The sequence below is a fragment of the Dromaius novaehollandiae genome, chromosome 18, assembly GCF_036370855.1.
Source record: "Dromaius novaehollandiae isolate bDroNov1 chromosome 18, bDroNov1.hap1, whole genome shotgun sequence".
Classification (NCBI taxonomy): Eukaryota; Metazoa; Chordata; class Aves; order Casuariiformes; family Dromaiidae; genus Dromaius; species Dromaius novaehollandiae.
In genome coordinates, this window is record NC_088115.1 from 6,395,975 (window position 1) to 6,419,222 (window position 23,248).

The following is a 23,248-nucleotide window of genomic DNA, read 5'->3' on the forward strand; positions in this document are numbered from 1 at the left end:
TGACAGTTTATTTTCCAGACACTTCAAAACAACAGAACTGGAAGAGGAAGAAATTAGTAGAGGCTCCTAATACCGAAACTCAAGTACCAGAGTAGTTCCCTACTGCCAGACAGCAATGACTGGTCTAGCAAAGAAAGTTGAAGGATGCTGATCTGATAGGAGAGAGGAATTTGAGCGCAGATGTCTGAACTGCCATTTCTGCCAACCTTCTGAGGACTCAGAGACATCACTGTCACACTCAAACTTCTGACTGGTATGCACACTCCTTTACAGATTAAAGGTTGCTATTTTAAATATGTGATTATTTACATTGTAAACTCTTCAAAGAAGAAACTTTCCTAGCCTCCAAGGGGCCATTTTAAACACTCTGGGTAATAAAATCCACACTATGTACAATATGTACCCTTTAAGTAATAAGCAAAGCTTCCTGTTCCAGCAGTGAGAATACTTCCTAGCTTTCATTCAGGTTTGGACTTTTATTTTATTTACACACTTTTGTACCAGTCTGGAAAATCAAGCAGGCAAAAGATTTTTTAAAGCCCTTTTTTGTAACAATGATCACCAAGGCCAGAAGGAAATCTAAGAATAGGGGGGAAAAAAAACAAAACTCAAATGCTTGGTGAGATTTTCCACCCTCTCGCCCCCCACCCCCCCCCCCCCACCCCCGGCATTTCACTGGAATGAAATGGGGCTTCTCTAAGCTTTCTTTGATATGCCAAAGACGGTCTGGTTCCTAGAACCTGTAGTAACGTCAATGAACAAGGTGCATAGCCATCATGGAGTAGCTATGACAAAAACACAGTGATACTGGAGGGCAAATACCAAAGCGGGCTAGAAAATGGCACATGTGGTGAAGTCTCTCGACTTGAATCAGGAACGAGTGCAGCGGGCCAGATCCTGAGAAGGGACCAGGGTACTCTGCAGAGCTGACCAAGAAGCTAGACAGATCCACGAGTCACTTATGAACTGCCAAGGACTGGCCAAAAGCACTAATAGACTAAAGAGAAAACGAGAAACCAGAAATAAAGTCAGAGGACACCAAGAAGAACTGGTAACCGGACTAGGCAAAACTGCAGAGTACAAACAGTACCGGTGCTGTTGGCAAATGCCTGCCAGGGGAGAGACTTCCTTCATGGAAAATGTGGAGTCCAGGAGAGAAACCTGCCAAGGAGGTGAGGAGTTAACGTACAGACTGGCCTTGCCATTGTGAATCTGCACAGACTGGGCTGGTACTGGACAAAGTTGAGCTGCTCTCTTTTCCACCTGGGAGAGTCTTGACTTAGGATGGATGCCAATAAATTCTCAGGAAAACAAATAGTTTCTTCTGGCAAGAGGAAGACTGCAATGCCAGCTGACTGACCCAGAGCAAAAAGGGACTTCAAATCTCCGGGAAAGTCTGAGAGAGAGGATTCTCTCTTATTAGGATTTTGAAAACATACTACAACATTTTCCAGGGGGGCAAATTGAAAGGTTTGGATACAAATCCTCTGGTTGGATTTCTCTTTCCATTCCTTTGTTGTCTCCCCTTCTTTCTGACATCTCTAGGAACAGTCTTTTTTCAGGAGAGATGGAAAAAGCATCACAGCAATGACTGTGACCATCCACCTCTGAAACAAGGCCCAGCTCCCAGCCCGCTGCCCCAGGCAGCCTCGCAGGCGTCAGCTCTGCTTCTGCAGTGGCCGTCTTGCTGCTCCAGCCTCTGGCCTGCCCCTGACGAGGCACGGTAATGCCTTTTTGTTACTTGAGTGTATATTTATGGAGGTAAAGAATGATAAAAGGGGAGGAGAGGATGGAGCAGGATCGGGCACAAGGGCTCATTATCGAACCCTCTCGCTCCCTCAGTAACACTCTGGGACCCTAAAGGCTTTGCTGAAGTGATTTCACGCCAGTGCAGCGGAGGCACATTCTCCTCTTTTCCCACTGACGTCTGAGCAGCAGATGAGAGCTTTCTGACTCATCCAGCGGACTGGCAGGCCTGCTGGTGCGAGCAACCAGACACCCTCATTAAAGGTGCTAGGATTAAAGCTGCCAGGATCCATAAATTGGCTGACTAGGCCAAACTGCATAAAAGAGGGGAAACTGGAAAGTGAAACAGAATTGTGTCAGATCTTGGTTATTTTGGTCATCTTTTAGCACATGCAGGATGGCAATAGAGGCTGAATGGCTTTCCCGCAGTGGTAAGAAATGTAGACAGCAAGGGTAACAAAAAGGCTTTGATTAGAGAGCTCAGGAACAACACAACTGAGGTACCAGACAGCTAGCAGTAGGAGCTTGAAAGCCCTGCAGCATCTGTGTCACAGGGAAAATGAATTATACAAAGCAGAGAGAAAGTGGAAGGCTAAACTAAACCAAACTTCAAGAAACCAAAGACTGCAAAGCACCATGAAAGTGGCAGGACAGGCTAAAAAAAGCCAGAGGAAGGAGTTGGAAACGGCACCTGATGGCATGCTACAGAAGAGCCACATCTGCATAAGCTGAGAGGTGAGCAGGATAAATGCGCAGAATCCCCAGTCTGCCTCCATGTAGCGAGAACTGTAATCAGACGGAAAAAGAGCAAATTTTAATCTGCTCATTAAAATATAAATGCGGCATGCTTGTAGAACAAGCAGAATTTTAATCTGTCCACAGCAGAAGGAAGCTGACAAGCCACAAGGTGCAGCCCTCTGAAGATGGTAACTGCAAACAGGACTCAGCGCTTTCAGAAACATGTTGGGTGAAACTTAGATGCCTGGTTGCTCTGGATATCTGCAGTGGGTAGTGATGGCAGCTGGAGGAGGCCTACATACCAATTTTCTCTGCATCTAACTAGCAGCTTCTGGAGACATCTCTGTATTTCACTCATCAGTATAGAACAGCCAACAACTTTTGGCTTGTGGCCTCCAAAAGCTATTTCCTACTGCTGAATGTCCTTCCAAGGATGATTTGCCTGCTGCACTGATGTTGCTGTAATCGGCTCTTGCGGAGGCAAAGGAAAAGAGCAGCAGCGCCACCAAATAAGCAGAGATACTGGCTTTGAAATTCAGCGAGATTAAGAGCAGTCCCCCCGATGCCCTGCACATGGCACAGTGCCATGCCAGTGAGTTATGAGCAGGTATCATTTAGATCTTAGCCACGATCTGAAAGCACTATACTTGCATGATTTCCTCTCACACAGCCATTCCCCTTTTAAACTTCCCTCTCACAGAAGGGCATGGAGTGGAGGGAGAAAAAAACCACAATGTAATGGGGAAAGTTCATGCCTACAGAGAGCAAGGAGAGACCATAGGGAGCAGCTGGCTTATTTGAATGAAGGTGACGAACAGAGGCTTCAGAAAGCAACAGCTCCATAAGCTGTCAGGACACCACAGGCTTGAGTGACACAAAGCAGAGGAGAAGGTAGGTGGCCCCCAGCATGCAAGGCCCACAAGGTGGATTAAGATATTGCAAGAGCACAGAGAGAAATGCACAACCTAGACTGCCCCAAAAGCAACAGCCGAAGCAACCTGAGAAAGAAAGGCTTAATAGTTTGGGATGAACTAATAGCTAGTCCAGGATCAACACTGTCTTGAAAACTCATCTTAAATAACTGCATCATCCAAGCTGTGAAGTAACTATTTCAGCCTGGGAGACCTCACATAGTGTTCCACCCACAAATTTTCCTTTTTGATTTCATGCTTTATCTCCACTGGGCCATATAGAATAGCCCTTTGTTTTGCTGCTTACAGCTTAAAAATGGATACTGCTTCCCCAGATTCTCCATCCTTCCTTCCTACCCCAGGAGGAAAAAAGTGCTGCAGGCTTAGCCATGCCCACCCAAGGGGAGTGGGTTCAAAGGAAAGAAGGTGGCTTCACTCCAGCCCCAACTTTGACATTTCAAGGTTCAGACACTGTAAAACTAAGATTTTTTTCTTTTTTTTTTTTAATATCAACTTTTCAAGTCAAGCACTCCACTGGGCTGCAACCCACCTCCCTTCCCTTGGGAAAACCAGTTTGGCAGGTTGTGCAATGTCACCCTCCAACTGTGCGCTTCAAGAGCACAGCACTTGAGCCTCCCACCTCCCAGGTTGTACCTGCATCACCGACCTTTGGTGCTGGACACTGACAAGATTATTCTGTGATCCTAAGAGTCCCTTGTGCAAACACAGCCTGGGACAACAGAATTGCTGCACCAGTGGACATGCCCCCTTTTCCATGATGTTAGCTAAACCAGCAAAGCACTCCTCTCAGCACAGCTGTACCCACTGCAGAGCTTTTGCTAACAAAGTCATCCAGCTATAGGTGTGTGTTTTTTCCTACCCACAGCTGACATGATTAGGGTAGCAAAACTTGTCACTTAGGCCACATACCCTGGGCCTGAGCTTGGAGTGCCACAGCTACACACTTTGCCCAGGCATCATTTCACCACATCAGCCATTCTGCAAACTCCATTTAGAAGTTCCACCAAAGGCAACTAAGAGAAACAAGCCTTTAGCTACAAGGACTCTCTAGCTTCATGGGAGATTTTTAGGGATTCAAAAAAAGGTTGAAACATCACTGCACTGGGATCCAAAAAGCTCAGAGAGACCTGGCCAATATCCCTCTCCTGTGAGAAAGTCAACATTTATTGGAGAAAAATCAGGTGGTTACTCCAGGGACCCTGACACACTTGAGACAAGTACCAATTATTTTCACAGTAGCCAGAGCTGGGGCTTAGACATGTCTACCTGGCACATGAAACCAGCAGGAGTGAATGTTTCCAGACCAGATCAGAGAGTTTTCCAAAGAAGGCAAAGACAGCCGAAAAAGAGAGCAATGCAGCGCTGTATAGTTCACAGCTCTGTTCCACTCTTTCATTAGAGCCACAGGAGCACTTACAGTTGATCTCATCAACAGAGCTAAAAGACTGATGTCATTAGTCACCACCCAGCAGCAAGCAAAGAAAAGGACAGGAGAGAGAAAGAGAGAGAACAGCTGCTGTCCACCTCACCCAGCTCCATGGACAAGCAATTCCTCAAAAGCTCCCAGCAAGCAGCACTACTACAGTAAGACAAAGATTACTTCATATTGCCCGGCTACGAGATGAAGTTGCATATTGTTTTTATTTTTAAGGTGAGTTTCTGGGTAGCATAAGGAACAAAAGGGACAATCCTGGACACCACTACAATCTCCATCTCCAGAGCAGGTTCAGCACAGTAAGCACAAAGCAAGGACACTATCATATATCGACAACAGCAAAACACTCCCTGGAATGTGTTTACCCCATCCCAGCTCCTCCTGGAAAGGCTGTCAATTACTACACCATGGGCACATGCTTCCATAAAAAGCAAATTTTAAGTCACTACCTTATTTCACAAAAAACACCAAGATGCTATTGGATGTTAACTTGTGCCTACTACCAACCTAGGCTGTATCTGAACCAGTGACCCAGAGGTGAAGGTCCATGTCACATTATCAGTCTCCAGAGACATGCGATCCCCTCAAAACAGTAGGTTCCTGATAGGCATTTTCAAAAGGGCACAAGCAATTATGAGAGCTTCACAAATCACTTGACAATATGCCCATTACACAATGTATTTTCAGCAAAAAGCAGCCTTTATACTGGAAATAAATAGAAAAGAGCAGTAGATGGGTGACAGATGGAAGAACATTAATTCTCCATCACATTTCAACCCTAAATGGACTGAAGTACAAACGTAAGTATGGGCATCACCTACTTTAACTGCCATAATTTGCCCACTTGGTTTGTGGACCATTTTGTTGACAGAACCATAAGCGCCTCGTCCAATTTCTCCAAGGTCTTTCAAGTCCTCTGCTGTAAAATCCCAATGCTGTTCAGGGGAAATCTTCAATTTTCCTGATGATTCAATGCTGTGTGTTCTCAGTCTCTCTCTGTCAAAAATATTGGGAAGCAATTTTTCCACATTTTAAATAGTCTGTAAATTTCTCTTTTTCAGCACTTGATTAAACATTAGAAGAGAGGGGTTCACAAAGGCTACAGCAACAATCTGACTCCACGCAGGATTTTGGTTGGGGGGGAAGGAGGGTGCAGGGAGGGAGGGAGGATGTTAAATCAAAAATGACATACGCTTGCTCACAGCTTCAATTAATGGTAAGTTTCTCCAGCTGTGGCATAAAATTCAATGTGTCTCATATATTAGAGTCATTCTACTCACGCATTTACACAGTTCTTTCTGCTTTGCACAAAATACATCAGGCTTAAAGCAGGATCTGGTAACATGCAGAACCAAGAGTCTGAAGAGCACTCCCCAGTCCCAGAGCCCCAAAGCTTCTACAACTCTACACCGTTACGCTCCACAGCAACTGTCTCATTTTTAGTTTGATTTTTATTCCACAAGGGCAGTATCTTCTGTTTGTATCAAGGGGACTTTAAAGAGAGCTTGCTCTTAATGGAAAACTGCAATTAATTTCAACACATTTTAGACAAACATTTGATTTTTTTTAAACAAATGAAAAGCCAATAATTTGTGTTATATTTAAATATATAAGTTGTGACATCTGAAAACACAAATTGCCTGTTCAAGTGCATCTTTACCAAACACCTAAATTTAGTGTTCTTGGGCAGAAATTGCTCCCGCTAAAGCCTAAAGGATTTTGTTCACGTAAGGAGCAGAATGATGCCCAAAGTCTGTGGGGGAAAAAAGTAAAAGACTTCCACAGTTGTTTTAAGATGCTTCCAATTACTCACTCAAATGCAGCAATACTATCACTGATTTAGCAGGAAATACACATGTATTTTCAACATTTTTCACCTTAAAAAGAACACAAGTTTCCAGTTTTTCATTGATTAATGAGCTGATTCATACTTCTCTGGTCACCAAGTACATCAAAAGCCTGAGCTTCCTACTTTAAAGTAGCAGTAATATCATTAAAGATGGTTCTCACTGTAGGACATGCCAATTTCGCACAGATATTAAAGCAGACAGGTATTTTTGATGACCTCATGTACAAGGGAGATTCTGTCAAACTAATCATTTGGACTCTGATCATTTAATCTGGGCATTTGATTGAGCAACCGGCTTTTCCAAGATCTGGTCAAATGAGCAGAACATACAAGAGGTATTTGATCAAATCCATAAAACCGATCAAGTTTATCAGCCAAAGGAATAAACGTGTTATGGCTGATTCCACACTGACAAATACAGCTGACTATTTGTCATCCAGCAGCTGCAAGCACTACCCAGTTTGATGCTATGGCAGACCCAAACCTGACCTCCACCGGGTTTTATTTGGAATCTGGGTTTCGTGAGGGCAATGAGGTCAGGTCCAAAGGTCAATTTATTGGAGCAACTAAGGTTCAGAGGGCTTCATCTGCTGCATGCTGGCTTCTCCACGACACGTTGGTTTAGCACTCCCTGGGCTTTGAACAGCTGCATTTCCTGAACCTTTGACCCATCTGATGAACTGTGTCACTAAATCGCTCCCCCCACCAATGTTATGCTATGACTGTTCTGTTCTTTCCCCTCCTCTGATTTTCCTAAGCTGACATTTCCAACCTGCCACCCTAGAGCATCCCTCCAGCTTCATTGCCCATAAGTGTAATTCAGGGGAAGACCTATTAATAGTGCTACAGATGTTAAGTACACAGAAGCCTGCAGAGGCAGAGGTGGCATCCATTAGTTAGCATTATTTACGTTCTTTAAGCTTTTGTGCATTTGAATCCTCAAACAAAACACTGCGTTTAGTTGGGTTCTCCATGGAATCTGCTTACTAAAAAGCAAGGAACGAAAACAAGGAAAGGAGAGCAGAGAAAAGGAAAGGAGAGCAGAGCAGAGAAAAGGAAAGGAAAGGAGAGAAAAGGAAAGAAGAGCAGAGAAAAGGAAAGGAAAAAACAGAAACATGGCCTCCAGACTTGCCAGCTGTCTTTGCAGGCAGCTTACATTGGAAGGAAGGCTAAATGAATCAGCTATCATTTAACTGTTCAACCATCCTACTTCGTCAGTACCATAAAAATAGTTCTTCTTTTGATGGAAGAACTAAGGTGACAAGCAACATGCTGAGGAGGCACTGGCAAATGGACATTTCCTGCCTACCTCCTGCCAGCTGGAGGGAAGGAAGAAGCAAGACCATTCAAAAAGAGCAAAATCTTGTTCTGAAAGGCAGGAAAAAGAAAAGGCAAAGAGGTAGTTCCACGAAGCTGAAATGCGAGCATTGATTTTCTGAACAAAACTTGGCCATCTTTTCTTTCCAAACAACACTCCATATTTAAGTTTTCATAGTGGTAAAAAATTTAAATGTTGACATGGTTTATTCAAAGAAAACAATTAAACCGATCTCAAGTCTTTCCTTTGTCTGTTCCTCTGCCCAGGAAACTTTGCTTTTCTCACCCTATGGCAGAACAGAAAGCACATCTGAATTCATTAATTTCTTGTTAAACAAGAAGCCTGTTTCTCCCCAGCTGTAGTGTGACAGCAAATCTATGCCATTGTTCCTGCAGCTGCAGGATGGCGGTTTCAAGCAGCAGGGATGAGGATGTGAGCGAGGAAATACTCCTCTCTTAAGAGAGTTTTTATTTAGGTGCCCTCTGCAGCTCTATTCTGACGTGAAGCAGTATAGCTCCAGGGGACTACAAAACTCCCCAGCCTATTTTGGTATATGGTTTGAAATGAGATGTACTGTCAATGTCCACCTACAAAATCTCGTATGTTTTAGCTTGGCTTAATTTCCATTATTTATTTATGATGCCATCTGCCTTGCATCGTGATCAGAGTCCCTGCATTTTTCTCAAATACCCAGAGAAACGGTCATAAAACCAAATGACAAGCTTGACAGAGTGACAGACATTTTAATATAGATTGTGCTTATTTAGCTAGTTGCCAGATATAAGTACTGCAGTTTTCCTTTAAGCAGCATGGCCTAGCTTAAAAATCATAACTGTGATGATCATAACACAATGATTACTTTTAGCATCAAAAAACTATGCTTTATAGCTGGAATTTTCCAATGTAAAGAAAAAAAAGACCCAAAGGATTTCCAGGAAAGCAGCTCAAAAATGCAAATCCAGAACACAGACTCTCTGCATTGATACAAAATGGAAATATTCTGACACAAAACTGAGCAAAGCTATGCAAACAAATAAAACATCAATGCAGTACATCTATTACTAGATTTGCACTGCTGCAGATATATGAGTGCATAAATCCACAGGGCAGACATGCTCAAAAAATACAAGGTCTGTCTAAACCCTACACTACATCCTAGTGCAATGGGTACTATACTAGATTGCTTTAGAGGACAGAAAAGTAAACATAGAGAACAGGGTCCAGTGAAGGTAAAAAGTAATTAATGTCCAGCTCCTGCTTCTGCAATAGATCAAATTTCAATCACTGTGTTTAGTGTTCATTAGGGTTTGCACAGATGTGACGTAAGTCTTCTCTTACCATTTCTTTTTAAAGCTGTGCAATCCAAATCTCTCTAAAAGCTAGCAATATTGGTGTAAAACCAGGCATATATTCTTCAAAGGAACAGGATGCCTCAAAATGGACTTGCTGGGTTTTGTTTTATTGTTTAAACCATGTATTAATACCTAGAGAAGAAGGCTGGATTCATATAATCCTCAAAGAATTTTAAAAAGTAGGATTTTCAAATGCACCTTTGGGACTGTAACTCCTATTGACTTGTCCAGCACTTGAGCTTCTAACTCCTTTTATTGCCTTGAAAATTTGTAAAAGCAAAAACCAGCACAGGCTTAGAAGGTGGTTGCGATTATTGCACTGGAAAGACACCAATGTATCGGTCTTACTGCAGATGGTTACTATGCTTGTCACAGCAGTTATCCCAGGGATTAGGAACACCAAGCAAGACAACAACTCCTCCTAACAGTTGCCCTTTGTCAGAAATAAAAATGTTTGTGGATCCAGCTTGGCAGGAGGCACACAGACTGCTGGCGCCAGGCACCACAGCTGGGCCAAGGACAGTGTCACACACATTCGGGACATAAGTTTGCTCACTGCAAGCTTGGTGAGCTAGATCCACACCGGAAAGTCTGCCGTAGCTAAGAGGCCCACAAAATCTACTGGAAAGGAACCACAGAGACATTTTGAAGCTTTTGGACAGGCTGTGTTAGTTATTCAAGCCCTGCTATTAGCACCTAACTGCAGGGACACCAAAACTTTTTAAAACAAGCATTTTTTTGGCATGAAAAAAGGAGGACTGTGGGGACAAGCAGAGAAAAGTTGGTGTATTTTTAGGCAAAACTGAAAGTTATCAGACACGAAGCAAGGCCAGAAAGATGCTACAGGTAACTGCCTAAATCTTCTGCTTTTTGCATCACTTCATTAAGAAATCTGTGGGATTCAGGGCAAAGAAACGCAAAAGTGATGGATTCAACATTACAGTTTACATGAATAAAACAGATCTGCATAGGCAAAAAGATCCAGACAGACCAGCTGTGCTTCACAAATCTGCCTAATGCCAGATTTTTCAAGAAAGTCTCTCATTAAAGCTTCTATTTATGCTTTGGTTAATGAGAATATATCACAATTCTAATTCTCCACAAGTTTGGCAAAAAGCTGTTTGAAACGATGGAATTTTAGAAACTGTTCTGTGGTCAGCATGGTCAATAAGCCAAAGGAGTGCTAAAACTTAAATCCAGACAAAAAAGCTTCCATGCAAACTACAAAGTTTTAATAACATCGTGCATTGTTCACAACTTCAGAGAAAAAATGAGGCTTATGATTCTGGCTAAAACGTTTCCACCAAGTCTTTTAAATAGCCTAGAGAAACTGTAATTCTTCTATCTAAATGCCTGAGTTATTCATAAAACAATTTTTTAGACCCTGCAGGCTAATGCTAATAAAACAGCAACCCTATTTTAAATTTCACTGGAGAAAACCTCCAAAAGAAAACTTTCAGTGATTTCTGGAGGTCTGAAAGTGTTAGCGGTCTCGCGAGATTTGAACAGATTCACGGGAAGAAATTTATGCTTACAATAAAAAAGCTAATAGGGAATGGAGGTCCCTTTAAGAGGGGCAGAATTAAAGCGTTTTTGCTCTGACTCATTTAAGCTGTCCTGAGGCTTAGTCTCATCAGTCATACTAATAACTCCAGATTCCTAGACATGAAGAAGAGATACAGGAAACGTATCAAAAGAAGGAAATAATTTAGTTTTGCATCTCTTACCTACTCAGATTAAAAGCAAAAGCACATTTGCTCCCTTTCATCATGAACAAGTGGCCAAAGTTCTCCTTAGCATTTCTCTGGCTTTCTATGCTCCTCCAAAACTTTAAAACAAAGATAGCAACAAAGCATGGAAGACTGCACAGATCGTTTCACAGCCCTTGAGACTCAGCCCAGCACACATTCAAGCTTGTTAAGACTCTCGCTGACTTTAACGGGGTCTGGCTGAGGCTTTAAAAATGTCAATATTTTATATTAAGCTCCCCTGGTAAACTACTGAGTTACAATAGATTTTGATTAACCCTGTCCTTGACACAGAGGAAACCTCTCAGTTCATCATGGTGAAACCTGTCCTGAATTTAACTAAGCGTATTAATCTCAAACTCATTTTTATTTGGACATGAGCCAGACCGCAGCACATTCACTGAACCTTCCACGGCTGGGTATTCTAAGCCTACGCTGGATTTAAGCATGTTGGAATAATACTGAAAAGTCTGAGCTAATTAGTTTAAATAACCCTTCTGAGAATGCCGACTCTTTTTCTGAAACATTACATTTCCTGAGCCATGGTCAGCTATCCGTGAAAGAACAGGAAACAGAGACATGAGCACATCGATAAGAATCAACAAAGGAATCAGAATATATATTTTAAATATTTTGAAAAATGATACGGAGATGCAATATCATTATCGTTACACAGAAATCACTCATGGAATGACGCTATTTCTGAGACAAATTCCATTACTTTATAGATGCCATTTTTGCGGATATGGAAAATATTTGACAATGGCTAACAGACAGTTAAGCTTACTGTAGCCTGCTGGAAAGTTTCTGGATGAGGTCCGCTTCTCTCCTTTTGAAACTGAACGGGACAATGTGATTACTACCCAGGGTTGCTTGTGTATCACTTCAGCCAGGAAAAGTTGTGAAAATGACAGGAAAACATGGTGCTGTTATCACATGACACAATAACGTAAAACACAATACTCATCTAGTCACACTACCTTTGGAGTGGTTAACATAAGAAATTAGTGAGCTATATATTTTTCTTCCAAATTTCACCTAAGGAACCCTCCCTTATTGGGAGCAAAACAACAGCATACATATTTGATGATTTGAACCGTAATTTAACACATGGAATTGCAAGCAATTTGTTTTCTTATAACAGTGGCAATTATTATTTCCAATTGTATCATTATTATGATTAAAAACATGACTAATTGTATTAACCTTACTAACCACATATCCATACATTAGTGATTGTTGCCTAAAGGCACATTGACCATCACTGCACTGCTTTTCTTGTGGTCCAAAAAGCAGAACTTACTAAAAGAAAACCTAGCTTCCATTTTGGATCCACCAATCTAGGACTAGTGGTCTCTTCCATGTGGCCTTGTCATTCCTGGTAGGACAATCCATCTCTTAGTGAATAAGTTTGCATGCCTTGAATATGCTATGTAGTTTCTTTTTACCTGCAGGGCTGCATAACTGACAGATGAACCACGAGTTAAATTACCACTCTGTACTATAAGTCTTCTTTAAGAACAAAAATCAAGTTCTGGATCTCTGGGTCTCTCAAGCTTTCCACCTGCAAAACCCTCCTTTCCCAATATGAAGACCCATTATCTCAGAACGGTTCTAGCAGTTCAGGCAAGATGGGTTCTTACCAAGCACTTCGTGGAGGACAAATAGAAAACAAACATACAAGCACTTTTACAAGCGAACAATGAATCTATCTCCAAAGGTTCAGAAATGCCTACTTATGGTTTTGTTCAGCTCCTCGTTGGAAACACTTGAGAGAGCTAAATAATAAGCACTATGTTATTTCAACTACATGAAATATTTTTGCTTCAATTATTCTAACAAGGAATTTTTCTAATTTAAACTTTTGCATGTTATAAAGCTCCAACTCTAGTACCAGAAAGCTTGAAGCTCTCCAAACTATACTTTAGGATATTTTTTCTGTTTGGGATAGAAAAGCTTTCACTAATGTCACATGGCTTAACCTGAAATTCATTGCAACTCTGGAAAAATGTACCTGGCAGCATTTTTTTTTCTTGCGGCAGTCAAGGATAGGTGGGAGACAAAGGAATCACCTAACTGCAAGACAGAGATTGCTTTTTCCAAGATGCATCTGTCAAATCCAGTGACCAAATGAGAGCTCATAACAAGACTCAGATCAAATCTGATTTGTATTTTAAAAGTGCCTCTCTTATAAAACATGAGATTCCTATGCGCCAGTGAAAGTAACTGCCTGTCCACGGTCCCCTTGCTCCACGGCTCCATAGTACTACTACGAGATTTTAAATTTTGGCCTCACCAAATGGCTGTGGGGGCAGAGTTTTCTCCACTGACTGTTAGGGACTAAGAGGTAATGTAAGGATCCAGAGTTCTGTAAGGATGCTCTGCGGGAGTTAGGCCAATAGTACAGATAGTCACCTTTCCCATCCTTCACTGGCATGAAATACCCAGCTAGAACATCGGAGAGCCTGAATATACCCAACTGGATTAGGCAGAAGCCCCCCACGTTCCTCAAAGATGGCAATCACCTTCACACTGCTCTAGCAGAAGGTATTTGAAACAATCATTCAACTGATGTGGACTTTTGTCAGCAAATATATCAGTTACATTGGGCACGAAGGAGCAATTGCCCACCTAGATTTATTCCAAACATATTTTAGAAAGGAGAGAATTAAGACTAGCTCAAAGAAAAGACTACTTAGGGTCACAATGATCCACTGTATACAGGCTTGGCCTTTCGGTCTCTTTTTTCAGAGGTTTCCCAAAATGCAAGGACCTTCACAGTAGGAAGCAACGATATCCATCTGAATCTCAAAGAAGAGGTCTGTAATTTCTACCTGAGCCCAGTTAATCTAAGTCCTTTTCAGAAGCCCGTTCCTCAAACCAGTGGAGTGGCAAAACCAATTCAGCCCTGAAGGCCAGCTCCCAACTCCATCAAATCCATCCAATGCATAGGCAAGTCATTTGCCTGAGCTCCTTTTGTACAGCAGCTGTTTTTCTCTGGGTGCATCAGCCTAGATATCCTCCACTTCTACCGATACATGTTGAAAGTCACTCATTTATGCAAGGGAAGAAAATAGAAGTTGTTGATGATGACCTGCAAGGTCAAAGCAGTCTCTGAATGTGCAGATTCTCTTCTCTTTTTCCTCCGTTTCTTGATGTTTACAAAAGCCAAAAGGGATAATCAATTCCTTCAGTTCGAACTCAAAGCAGAAAACTCAGATCACTTCTCAGTAGCAAAGAAAAATGCAAGATATTTTACTACAAAGAGGTGATTAATATTTGAAGAGATGAAGTATGTAGCTCTTGCTCTGATGAAATATAGTGATCCTGAGTATACAGAAGAGCAGTGAGTAAAGTTTGTTTCTGCAGTTAGCAGCTGCAGCCTGTTAGGGTTTCCTGAAGGAATGCATTTTACAAGGTCCAAATCTGCAAACTTAGGGTTCAAGTCCAACTTAAATCACACATATCACAATTTTATTTATCTGTACATAAACCCTTTCTCACATTTCTCTGTGTCACACAACTATCAAAACACTTCTGCAACTGACCATCACTTATCAAGTGGAGCCCATCAGTGACAATCACTTAAGGTCAGAAACTAGATAAACCATTCTGACAATACAGCGGAGACAATTCCTGTACACAGACATTAAACTGGTACCAATGTTTTATCAATGTCCTAGTTTGATACCTGTAAGTAAGTATTCAAACAATACATTTATCCAAAAAATAAAAATAAAAAGAGTACAGACCAAACCTATTTGTGTGTGTGTGTATATATACATACATACATACACACACACAGATGCATATGCATATATATACACATACATAGAGATTTTACATATGAACTGCAATTGAAGAAGGTATTGGTAGCTGCACAGCTAAACTGGGTTAGATCCTAAAAGATAGCTAGATACTGATGTGCATCCCTGCAATATTGGACCAGTAGCATTCTGCTTTAGGAGCAGAATTCACAGAGCTGCATCAGACTCCTGCAAGCTTCTCTACACAGAATCAGGAGACCCAGATCTGCAGACCTGGAAGTCAGAGCAATGAGCAGGCTGAATGCTAGGACATGTAAGCTAACCCATAGGAAACAGTACAAAGTAGGGTGCATGTGAGGTTTTCTCACCTGAGCTTGGGTCCCTACATCAAAACCTCAATGGATGGCATACACGCAGTTAGGAGACATACCCTGAAGTTATTTCCGCTGCATCGGAGAGTAAAATGTGCATAGGAGCACAGACTGCTGGACCACCATTTTCCTCTTGTAAGACAAGCACGTTTCGCGTATTAAGCTAGTGGTTACGGTATTTACCCAGGAAGAACGGAAACCTTGGATCTAGGCTTTCTTCAGCCTGAAGACTTAATTCACATCCCAAGAGACTGACTTACATGACATGCAGGATGGGACACTTATTCCCCCTTTTAAACTTGGATCAACCCACAGTTAAGAAAGCAAGATTCATCATTCTAGAGCAAACGACGCTAAAATGAAAATGCCAAGAAAATACTCCAGCCTCCGAGCTATTACGCAAAGATGAATAAGAGCATCTCCTACCCCCTGGCTATATTTAACTGAAATCAGTAGCATCTTAAATGTTTTCAGAGCATACTTTGCAAACTGTTGAATTCAGATATGGGGATGCTTAATTTCTTCTCTGCTCTTATGCAGGATAGTAGCAATCCAGACAGCTCAACAGATCCCAGGGGCACTTTGGGGCACAGGCCACAGGTGACATACAGGTGCCACAAGCTCAAGTCCCAAAGACATCTCATTGCTTGAGGAAGGAAGGGAGAAATTTGGGGGTTACTCCCCATTACTTCCAGTTCGCAAATGGAATTCTGGGTCTCAGCCATACTTCTCAATCATGAAAAAATTACTGTTGAATATAGATAATTAAACCCTCTGAAGCTGGCCTGAACATCAAAGAAGGGTTAGAGATGGGAACACATCACACTTCCTCTACAAGGCATGCAATACAAGTTTTAGAATGGCTTATAATATTTGCCAGGTAAAATATTGAAGCATAGAAACATACATCTTAAAAAAATTAACAGTTAAAATTATCTGAAAACACATTGGCAGTTAAAAGCTTCATTGGAAAATTCAGTATGAATGGACCTATGCTCCCTCATTTTCTCTCTAATCCTCCAGAGGAGACGAGGGTGTTTTGTGTGCTGAATGCTTTTAAAATCTCCACACACCAGGCTTTTACAACCAGTTTACATATGAACATGTACACTGCCGTCCTTGCTAGGGGATGCAACACTTAGGAACAAAGGAAAGAAAAAAGGAGAGAAAAATGTGCTTGCAGTAACAGAATAACACAAAGGGAACACAAGAGCTGATATTGATTCTGAAACTACTTGACCTACTTCCACTTTTCTTAAATAAGCATTGCATTTGTTACATGTTCATGTGAATTATACAGCTAGGCTAGGACCAGATGTGTTCTTCCTGATGTGTGAATAGAAAGCTGTAACTCAGGAATCCCTGGGGTCTGCTAAATACTAATGTCACATCTGCTGCTCCACTAAGACCTACTACATTTGAACAAGCAGGATCCAAGCAGTAGAAACAAAATAAACCCAAAATCTTATGCCACATCAAGCTTTCAGTATTTCTGAAATCTTAAACTGCTTTCAAATAAAATCAGCACTATCCCTTACCTTAAACACATGAAGGATTCTGCCTTTCCAAATCTTTACATGTTGGGAAGAAAATTTCTAAGTGGTCAAGAAGACAATTCTTACATCATCTTCCTTGTTAGATTATGGAAATTGTCACTGAAGTATTCACTTCACACTCCGGTTTATAAAGCTGGGCATTTAAACTGGGCTGATTAAGCAAGAACCACTGCTACCACAGGGCTCTGCTCTGCAGGTACCTCCAGGGCAGGAGTTCTGTCCTGAGCAGGCTGCAAGCACCTGGCTTTTGCCAAGAGCACAGATGGACTTGAGGACAACAACGCTCCTAGGAAAGGGCCTAACTAGCCACAGGTCACCCAGACATTCGTGTCACTAGACAAAAGGGAGGTGTTGCTTTTTGGAAAGCAGGCACCAGAAAGAAATTCTATGAGATACTTATATTCCAGGGACACACTGCCAGCCCAGCTTTAGTGCTCTGTATAGACTCTTTTATGTGTATAAATAGACAGCAGATTTGAGGACTAATAAAATCGAGTTCCCTTTGAAAACGAGCATTTCCACCTCATGTCTCTACCTCATAATTTTCTTATCTCCACAGAAGTAAACACTTCACTTCCCTCCACATTTTGAATATAGGAAATATCATTCTACTCTGCAGAAAGAAATATGGTAATCAACCTTAAAACTATTGGTCTTCAAAGAATCTCCTTAAAAGCCATCCAGATTTTCCCTGGAGAAGGAAAACTGTGGAGAATTGCACTAAAAACACCCTTACAGAAAACACAAAGTAGCCATTCTGCCTCTATCGCTTCCAGAAAGGACTACTCCCATCTTCCTGCTCCCTGCATGCCAGCGAACATAGGCTTAAGGAGGCAGTGTGAGGAACTGAAGCCTTGAATTAAAAAATGCTGCAAATTCACAGGAGCTTCCTAGCTGTGTTTCAGACATCTAGCATCAACTGTCAGGGCAGGACTCTTTCACACTGCTGGAGAGGCAGACTGCACAGGAGCATCAGAAAGAGGGATCAGTTTTACACCCACGGCACAAAGACAGCTTGATAGCTGCAAGGTCAAATTCTGCTCCCAAATGAACAGCCCTGACTACTGTTACCTGCATGCAAAGGGCCAGAAGAATAGCTCCTGCCTACACAAGGGATGGGACAAGTAAGTGGAAATTAACCTCTGGACCACAGATTATCAGGAGATTCATACTGAATTCCTATCCTGTCACAAGCTTCTTGCTTAACCTTTACCTTTCCCAAATTGTGTTACTCTCCAGTTTCCCATCTGCAAAATGAGGAACATAGATCTTTCTGCAACCATTTCGTTTTGCAAAGCTAAATTAATGAACAAGTGTGAAGCACTCAAAACCTATGGTAATGGGAGCCAGATAAGCATTCAACATCAGGATCACCTAAATGTAGGTGATAAGGTTTCCAGAAGTTCTGAGGATCCCAGGTCCCACTAGATTGGAAGGAAGCTACAGATGCTCAGCAGTTTTGAAAAATCAGTATGAATTAGCTTAATGTAGATTTACAAGCTCCAAATTTTGGTCCCAAAAATGAAAGGCTCAAATTCAGAACTGGAGGGCTGAGGTACCAAAACCCATGCAGACAGAAGTAAATAGTCCTAGTAGGGCACTGGTGCTCTAAAGGACATGGAGTTTTCTACAGAAATTTATTTTGAGAAGCAGCAGACACCAAAAAGCTCCCCTGTAGAGAACAGAATTACCATGTTAGAGAAACTCTGAAATTTAGAGAAAAGAGAGCTTAAGGTAGCATGTTCAATCAAAATCTCACACTAACTTTGGTAAAACCCTCTCCAAAGAGGAGATCTACTTGAAATCTAAGATACTGAACACAGATGTTCTACAAACCATACCATCTCTTTCTCAATGAGGCCACAGAGATCACTGGCCAACTAAAAGTGCTGTAAAATTCTGGAAAGCAACACAAATGTTAAATACTGACAAAACTCGTCAATTTGCAGGAAAGCTCCTGAAAAAACGATGTGTAAAAAACTTAAACTTAAAAACTTAAAAAACTTAAACATCACTTAAACTACAGTGATGCTCCTATTAAAAGCGCAAATCTATTAAAACATTTTCTGTGGACTCCCTCAAACATTTAAATGCTTTAGCTGAGTCCTGGTATCCATTTTACTTATACTTAATTGAAAATGCAAACAAGTTTCCTGGTAAGTACACTTACAGATACTGCAAATTTTAGGAAATGTTGCAGAATGTTCACAGGAAAAAAAAAAATCTTAATTGATATTTTTTCCACTGAAACCTATCCCTAAGACTTCCAGTCATCCAATCATGTAATAGGAAGGTATCATACAACAGAAAGGTATCAGAAATCTGTAATATTAAACATGTGGAATAACTGTGAAAGAAACAGGGAACAGACACAGAACTATTTACAGGTAATTTCACACAAGTAATTGCGAACATGACAGGTTCAGGAACTTCCACTTCATGCTTTAATATTTTTCAGACAAATGTTAAAAACTCTCATAAGTAATTTCCTATGGAACTCAGCCAGCTGTAGATTAGGCAGCTAGAGAACAGCCTAAAACCAGGTGCCAAAAAGGTTTGGAAAAGCGTAAGAGGAGATTAAAAAAGAAATAGACACTTGAGAGAGACTTTGGGACAGCCAGAAAAATCTTTTCCAGGTAATGACAGTCCTTAAACTATGCTGAAATAAAGGAAGCAGCAGCAACAGAGTCTAAAGTTCAACTAACTGGACCTCAATTTGCTTCTGAGGAATCCAACCTCAAAGCCTGTTAAATAAATGTCTGACAACACATCTCTTGGGCCTCTATCTAGAGAGCATGTGTGAATCTCTCAGACGTCACAAGAGGAAGAAGGTGCACCATGCACCTCTGGAGTTTTAAGCGATGATGAACCCAGAAAAAGACATCTAACTGCTACAGAGAGGCTACAGGTCAACAGATAGTTCAGAAGCTGGATTCATGATCATTAAAAGAGGTCATTTCACCTTGACTGCTTTCCAAATCAGACCGCAATGTGCTGTGCTCAAGTTCTAGAGAGGTGGTACCCCTAAAAGGCAACACATTTCCCAGCAAAGAGACAAGATGCTCAAGAAATAACATACTGTGAAACAGATGCCAAACAAAATCCTGTGTGTATGCTCATTTTGTGGCAGGTGGATCTAAAATCTGTAGTCTAAAATCAAGATCAAGACATCTGTACACCAGAAGAGTACAATGCTTTCCAGAAAACCAATAAACACATCCATAGCACAACCCAACAGCTTGGTTCCACTGAGGCCAATGAGAGCCAGCACAGCACAGACCACTGCCAGGCAAACTTCCCTTGCCAACTATACCAGTCAAATCTCCCAGTGCTGTTCCACTGTTAGTGTTATTTGAGCCTCCTTTCAGGAAAGGCCACCAGTTGTAAGTAGCTCTGTAGAGCTTATATACAGATAATTAAGTAATCTGATTTTGCTTGTGACCTAAATCCTAAGCAGAGGAGGTAAAAGGTGTTTCAGTAAGTTGGAAGTAGCAATTAAAAGACAGTGGTTCTGGAATTTAACGGATCACTCCAACCATGGCTTGTGATCTCTAGTCTTTGTAGTATCTGTTTCAGCAAAACAAAGTTAGTGGTTTTTAAGCCTGTGTAAATCAGAAATGTGGTCCACACTAATAAGTACATGCTGCGGTCTCAAGCAACACCTCTCCAGAGCATCCACTGTTACCCAGTCTTTAGAGCACAGCAACCACATTCCAGCTTTCCTGAATTTGACCAGGCTTAAGCAGGTGCAGATGCTTTCCTGGATTGAGGCTTCAGCTGTCAGTAAAATATTTACATCATTTCTAGATTGCACCCTTTCAAGTAAGAATTTCCCTCCGCAAAGATGGTTTAACTAGCTGAACAACCACACAGACATCACCCTGCTTCACGTGGCATGCAAAACACAAATTTTATTTTTGCAGACGTAAACTGCTTAAATACTTTATTCTTCAAATTACTCTCTGTAATAAAGGCTCTATTCTGCCTTTACTCTGCATAGGTCACATGAAAATTATGTACATTACCATGCCAGATGCTCTACAGACAGGCTGGGTAGCATATCATAACTAGAAAAAAACTACTCACTGCACTCATAAAATAGATTTGGTAGTAACAGTCACAGCTGGACTAAACAAGATGCTCATTCTTTTTAGGTTTTTTTTTAAGTGGTCACACTCATGCTTCATTAGTCACATGCAGCCACAGAACCAGAATTCATCTTTGTTTCAAAACTTCTGCCTTGACTCCTGTCACTGAACACTTCATCCTGGGGCCCAGCCCTGAAAGACTGGCATCAAAGGAACCAAAACCATCCCACCGTTCATAAGATTAGTTGTTAGCTCAACTTCTCAGAAGTTCTGGATTTTAGCAGGCATCAGCCATTTAAAAGCATTACTACTAGGGCACAGATCATGATGAAAACTCAATTTTATTGCATAATATATTCTACCTGTGAAAGAAATCACAGGCAATACAAGCTGCATTAAGAGACTTTCAAAAGTCAGCTCAAGCTCTGCCCGTCCACTCCATAGAGTCTGTACAGAAAAGCCATTTACAATGGCTTTTAGTTGCAAAAAGGCAACACAATTATCAGTATCACCAGGAAGGGAGATTTCAGGGAGTCATAGCCCAAATGACAGCAACTAGTAATGTACCTCCAGTTTCTAATCTCATTCAAAGCCAGTCTGAGTCAGTCTCCTATTTAAAGGTCACTTTAAAGCCCCCTCATTTTAACAGATGTTCTAGTTCAGAAAATATTCAGGGCAAAATACTAGCTCCACTGAAGATGCAGGGAGCAGCACTCAGCTCCATCCTCCAGTTTTGCACTGCGCTCTGTCAGCCTCCTCCTCGCTGGGTTTCCTGGTCACCTGTAATGAAGCGTTGCTCCTTCAGAGATGTCCCAATGCAGCTGACAGCAGACTTAAGGGAAGGGGAAGAAGGGCTGGGCAGCGAGGTGTGCTGGCAGGGGCAGAAGCCTGGCATGGCATAGGCTGGGAGGGACAAACAGGACCAGCGGGGCCCCTGCCAGCCCCTCTCGCTGCCACTCAGCCACTACAGCCTTGTCCAGCTCTCAGCTCCAAGGCCCACAGCGAGATGCCACTGCTAAGCCCGGAGGTCCCCACCACTCACAGGCTCCGTCTGCTCCTGCACAACCACCCCACTCTCCCCCACACAGTCTGACCTGTCTTACTGTTGCTGTGTAGCCTGGCCTAGTACCACTCTCCTTTGCTCCCTGGATCCATGGCAGCACGTTGCTTTACAATATATCTCAGAGGGATGCAGCCCCATCCTGAGAACTGAACTGTAAGACATGGCTCAAAAAGCACTGCAGAAGATGGGAAAGAAAAGATGGAGTGGGGGTGGTGAAGGGGAAATGATTTGGGCAAGAAAATGATTTGAGAACCTGCGCTCCAACTTTTTCCATTAGGTAACAACCTTTCTCCATTTTCTCCATTAGGTAACAAGTGTGTGATCTACGATCTCTCTTTCCCAGGAAAGAGTATACCAGGGCACACCCTACATATTAACAAAAAAGTTCTTACCCGTGCAAACAGTGAAGTTCTGGAAATAGCTTGCTAATAGGAGTACAATTGTCCTGATCCTATACCAAAGCTCAATAGGTTATAGAAGGTATTCTAAAACACATGGTTTGCAACAATAGAGAAGTACAGCTAATAGTCCAGGAGATTCCTAGGCTCCTAATAATGGCACATTTTGAAACTGGTGTTTCATAGTGTTTGAAATATTTATTCCAGATAGCATGCCAATAAAAACAAGCAACTAAAAAGAATGAATGGAGTCATATATCAAACATACATCACTAGGATAACCTTTCATTGCCTTCTGTGGAAACCAGACCAAGTGCTGGGCTTCAGTTCACTTCAGCCAACATGAGTATCACCTCTTCCACGCAAAAAGCTGAATTCTATTCCTAGCTTAGGGTTCTTCCCCAAATTATTTCCTCCATGCTCCCCAACTTCTTTTCCAACACTCCTAAGACCTCTCACACCAAGAAACAAACCCTAAAAACAAGACTGAACTCACACCTCAACAGGATATGTGAGGGCCATACACATTTCACAAGCGTATAAAGCCAACAGGCAGCTCCACCAGACCAGCAAGAGAGATCACAGACTGCAGACAACTTTGGTCTCTGGTGGTTACAGCTTTGCCTTGATGATGAGTATGGCCACAGCTGATGATCTGAAACTTTTGAGGTCATGTCTGGCATGACATGCTTTCTCTCTTCTGCAGTGGTTTCTTTGCTCCAGTGATGTAGTTTATATGGAGGCTTCCTCCTTTCCAGCAAACACTGCACTAGTACAAAGAACCCCATTTTGTTACTTTGCTCTCTATTTACATAATAAGAATCCACATTCTTACCTGAATATCCACCAATCCAGCCTGATCAGTTCCCCGATCAAAACCTGTCAAT

The 23,248-nt window shown here is 41.8% G+C and overlaps 1 protein-coding gene across 4 annotated transcripts in view; it reads right to left on the reverse strand.

The window, feature by feature from the left end:
• MAP2K4 (mitogen-activated protein kinase kinase 4) overlaps positions 1-23,248 on the reverse strand; it is a 105,576-nt gene that overhangs the window by 38,296 nt on the left and 44,032 nt on the right. For 2 of the 4 annotated variants that reach the window (XM_064522510.1, XM_064522509.1), the window contains 2 exons: positions 11,906-12,001; positions 5,673-5,847 (listed from right to left, as the gene is read on the reverse strand). In XM_064522510.1, coding sequence (XP_064378580.1) covers positions 5,673-5,847; positions 11,906-12,001 — 271 coding nt within the window. The remainder of the gene's footprint in view (positions 1-5,672; positions 5,848-11,905; positions 12,002-23,248) is intronic. The other 2 variants (XM_064522512.1, XM_064522511.1) reach the window with 1 other exon arrangement.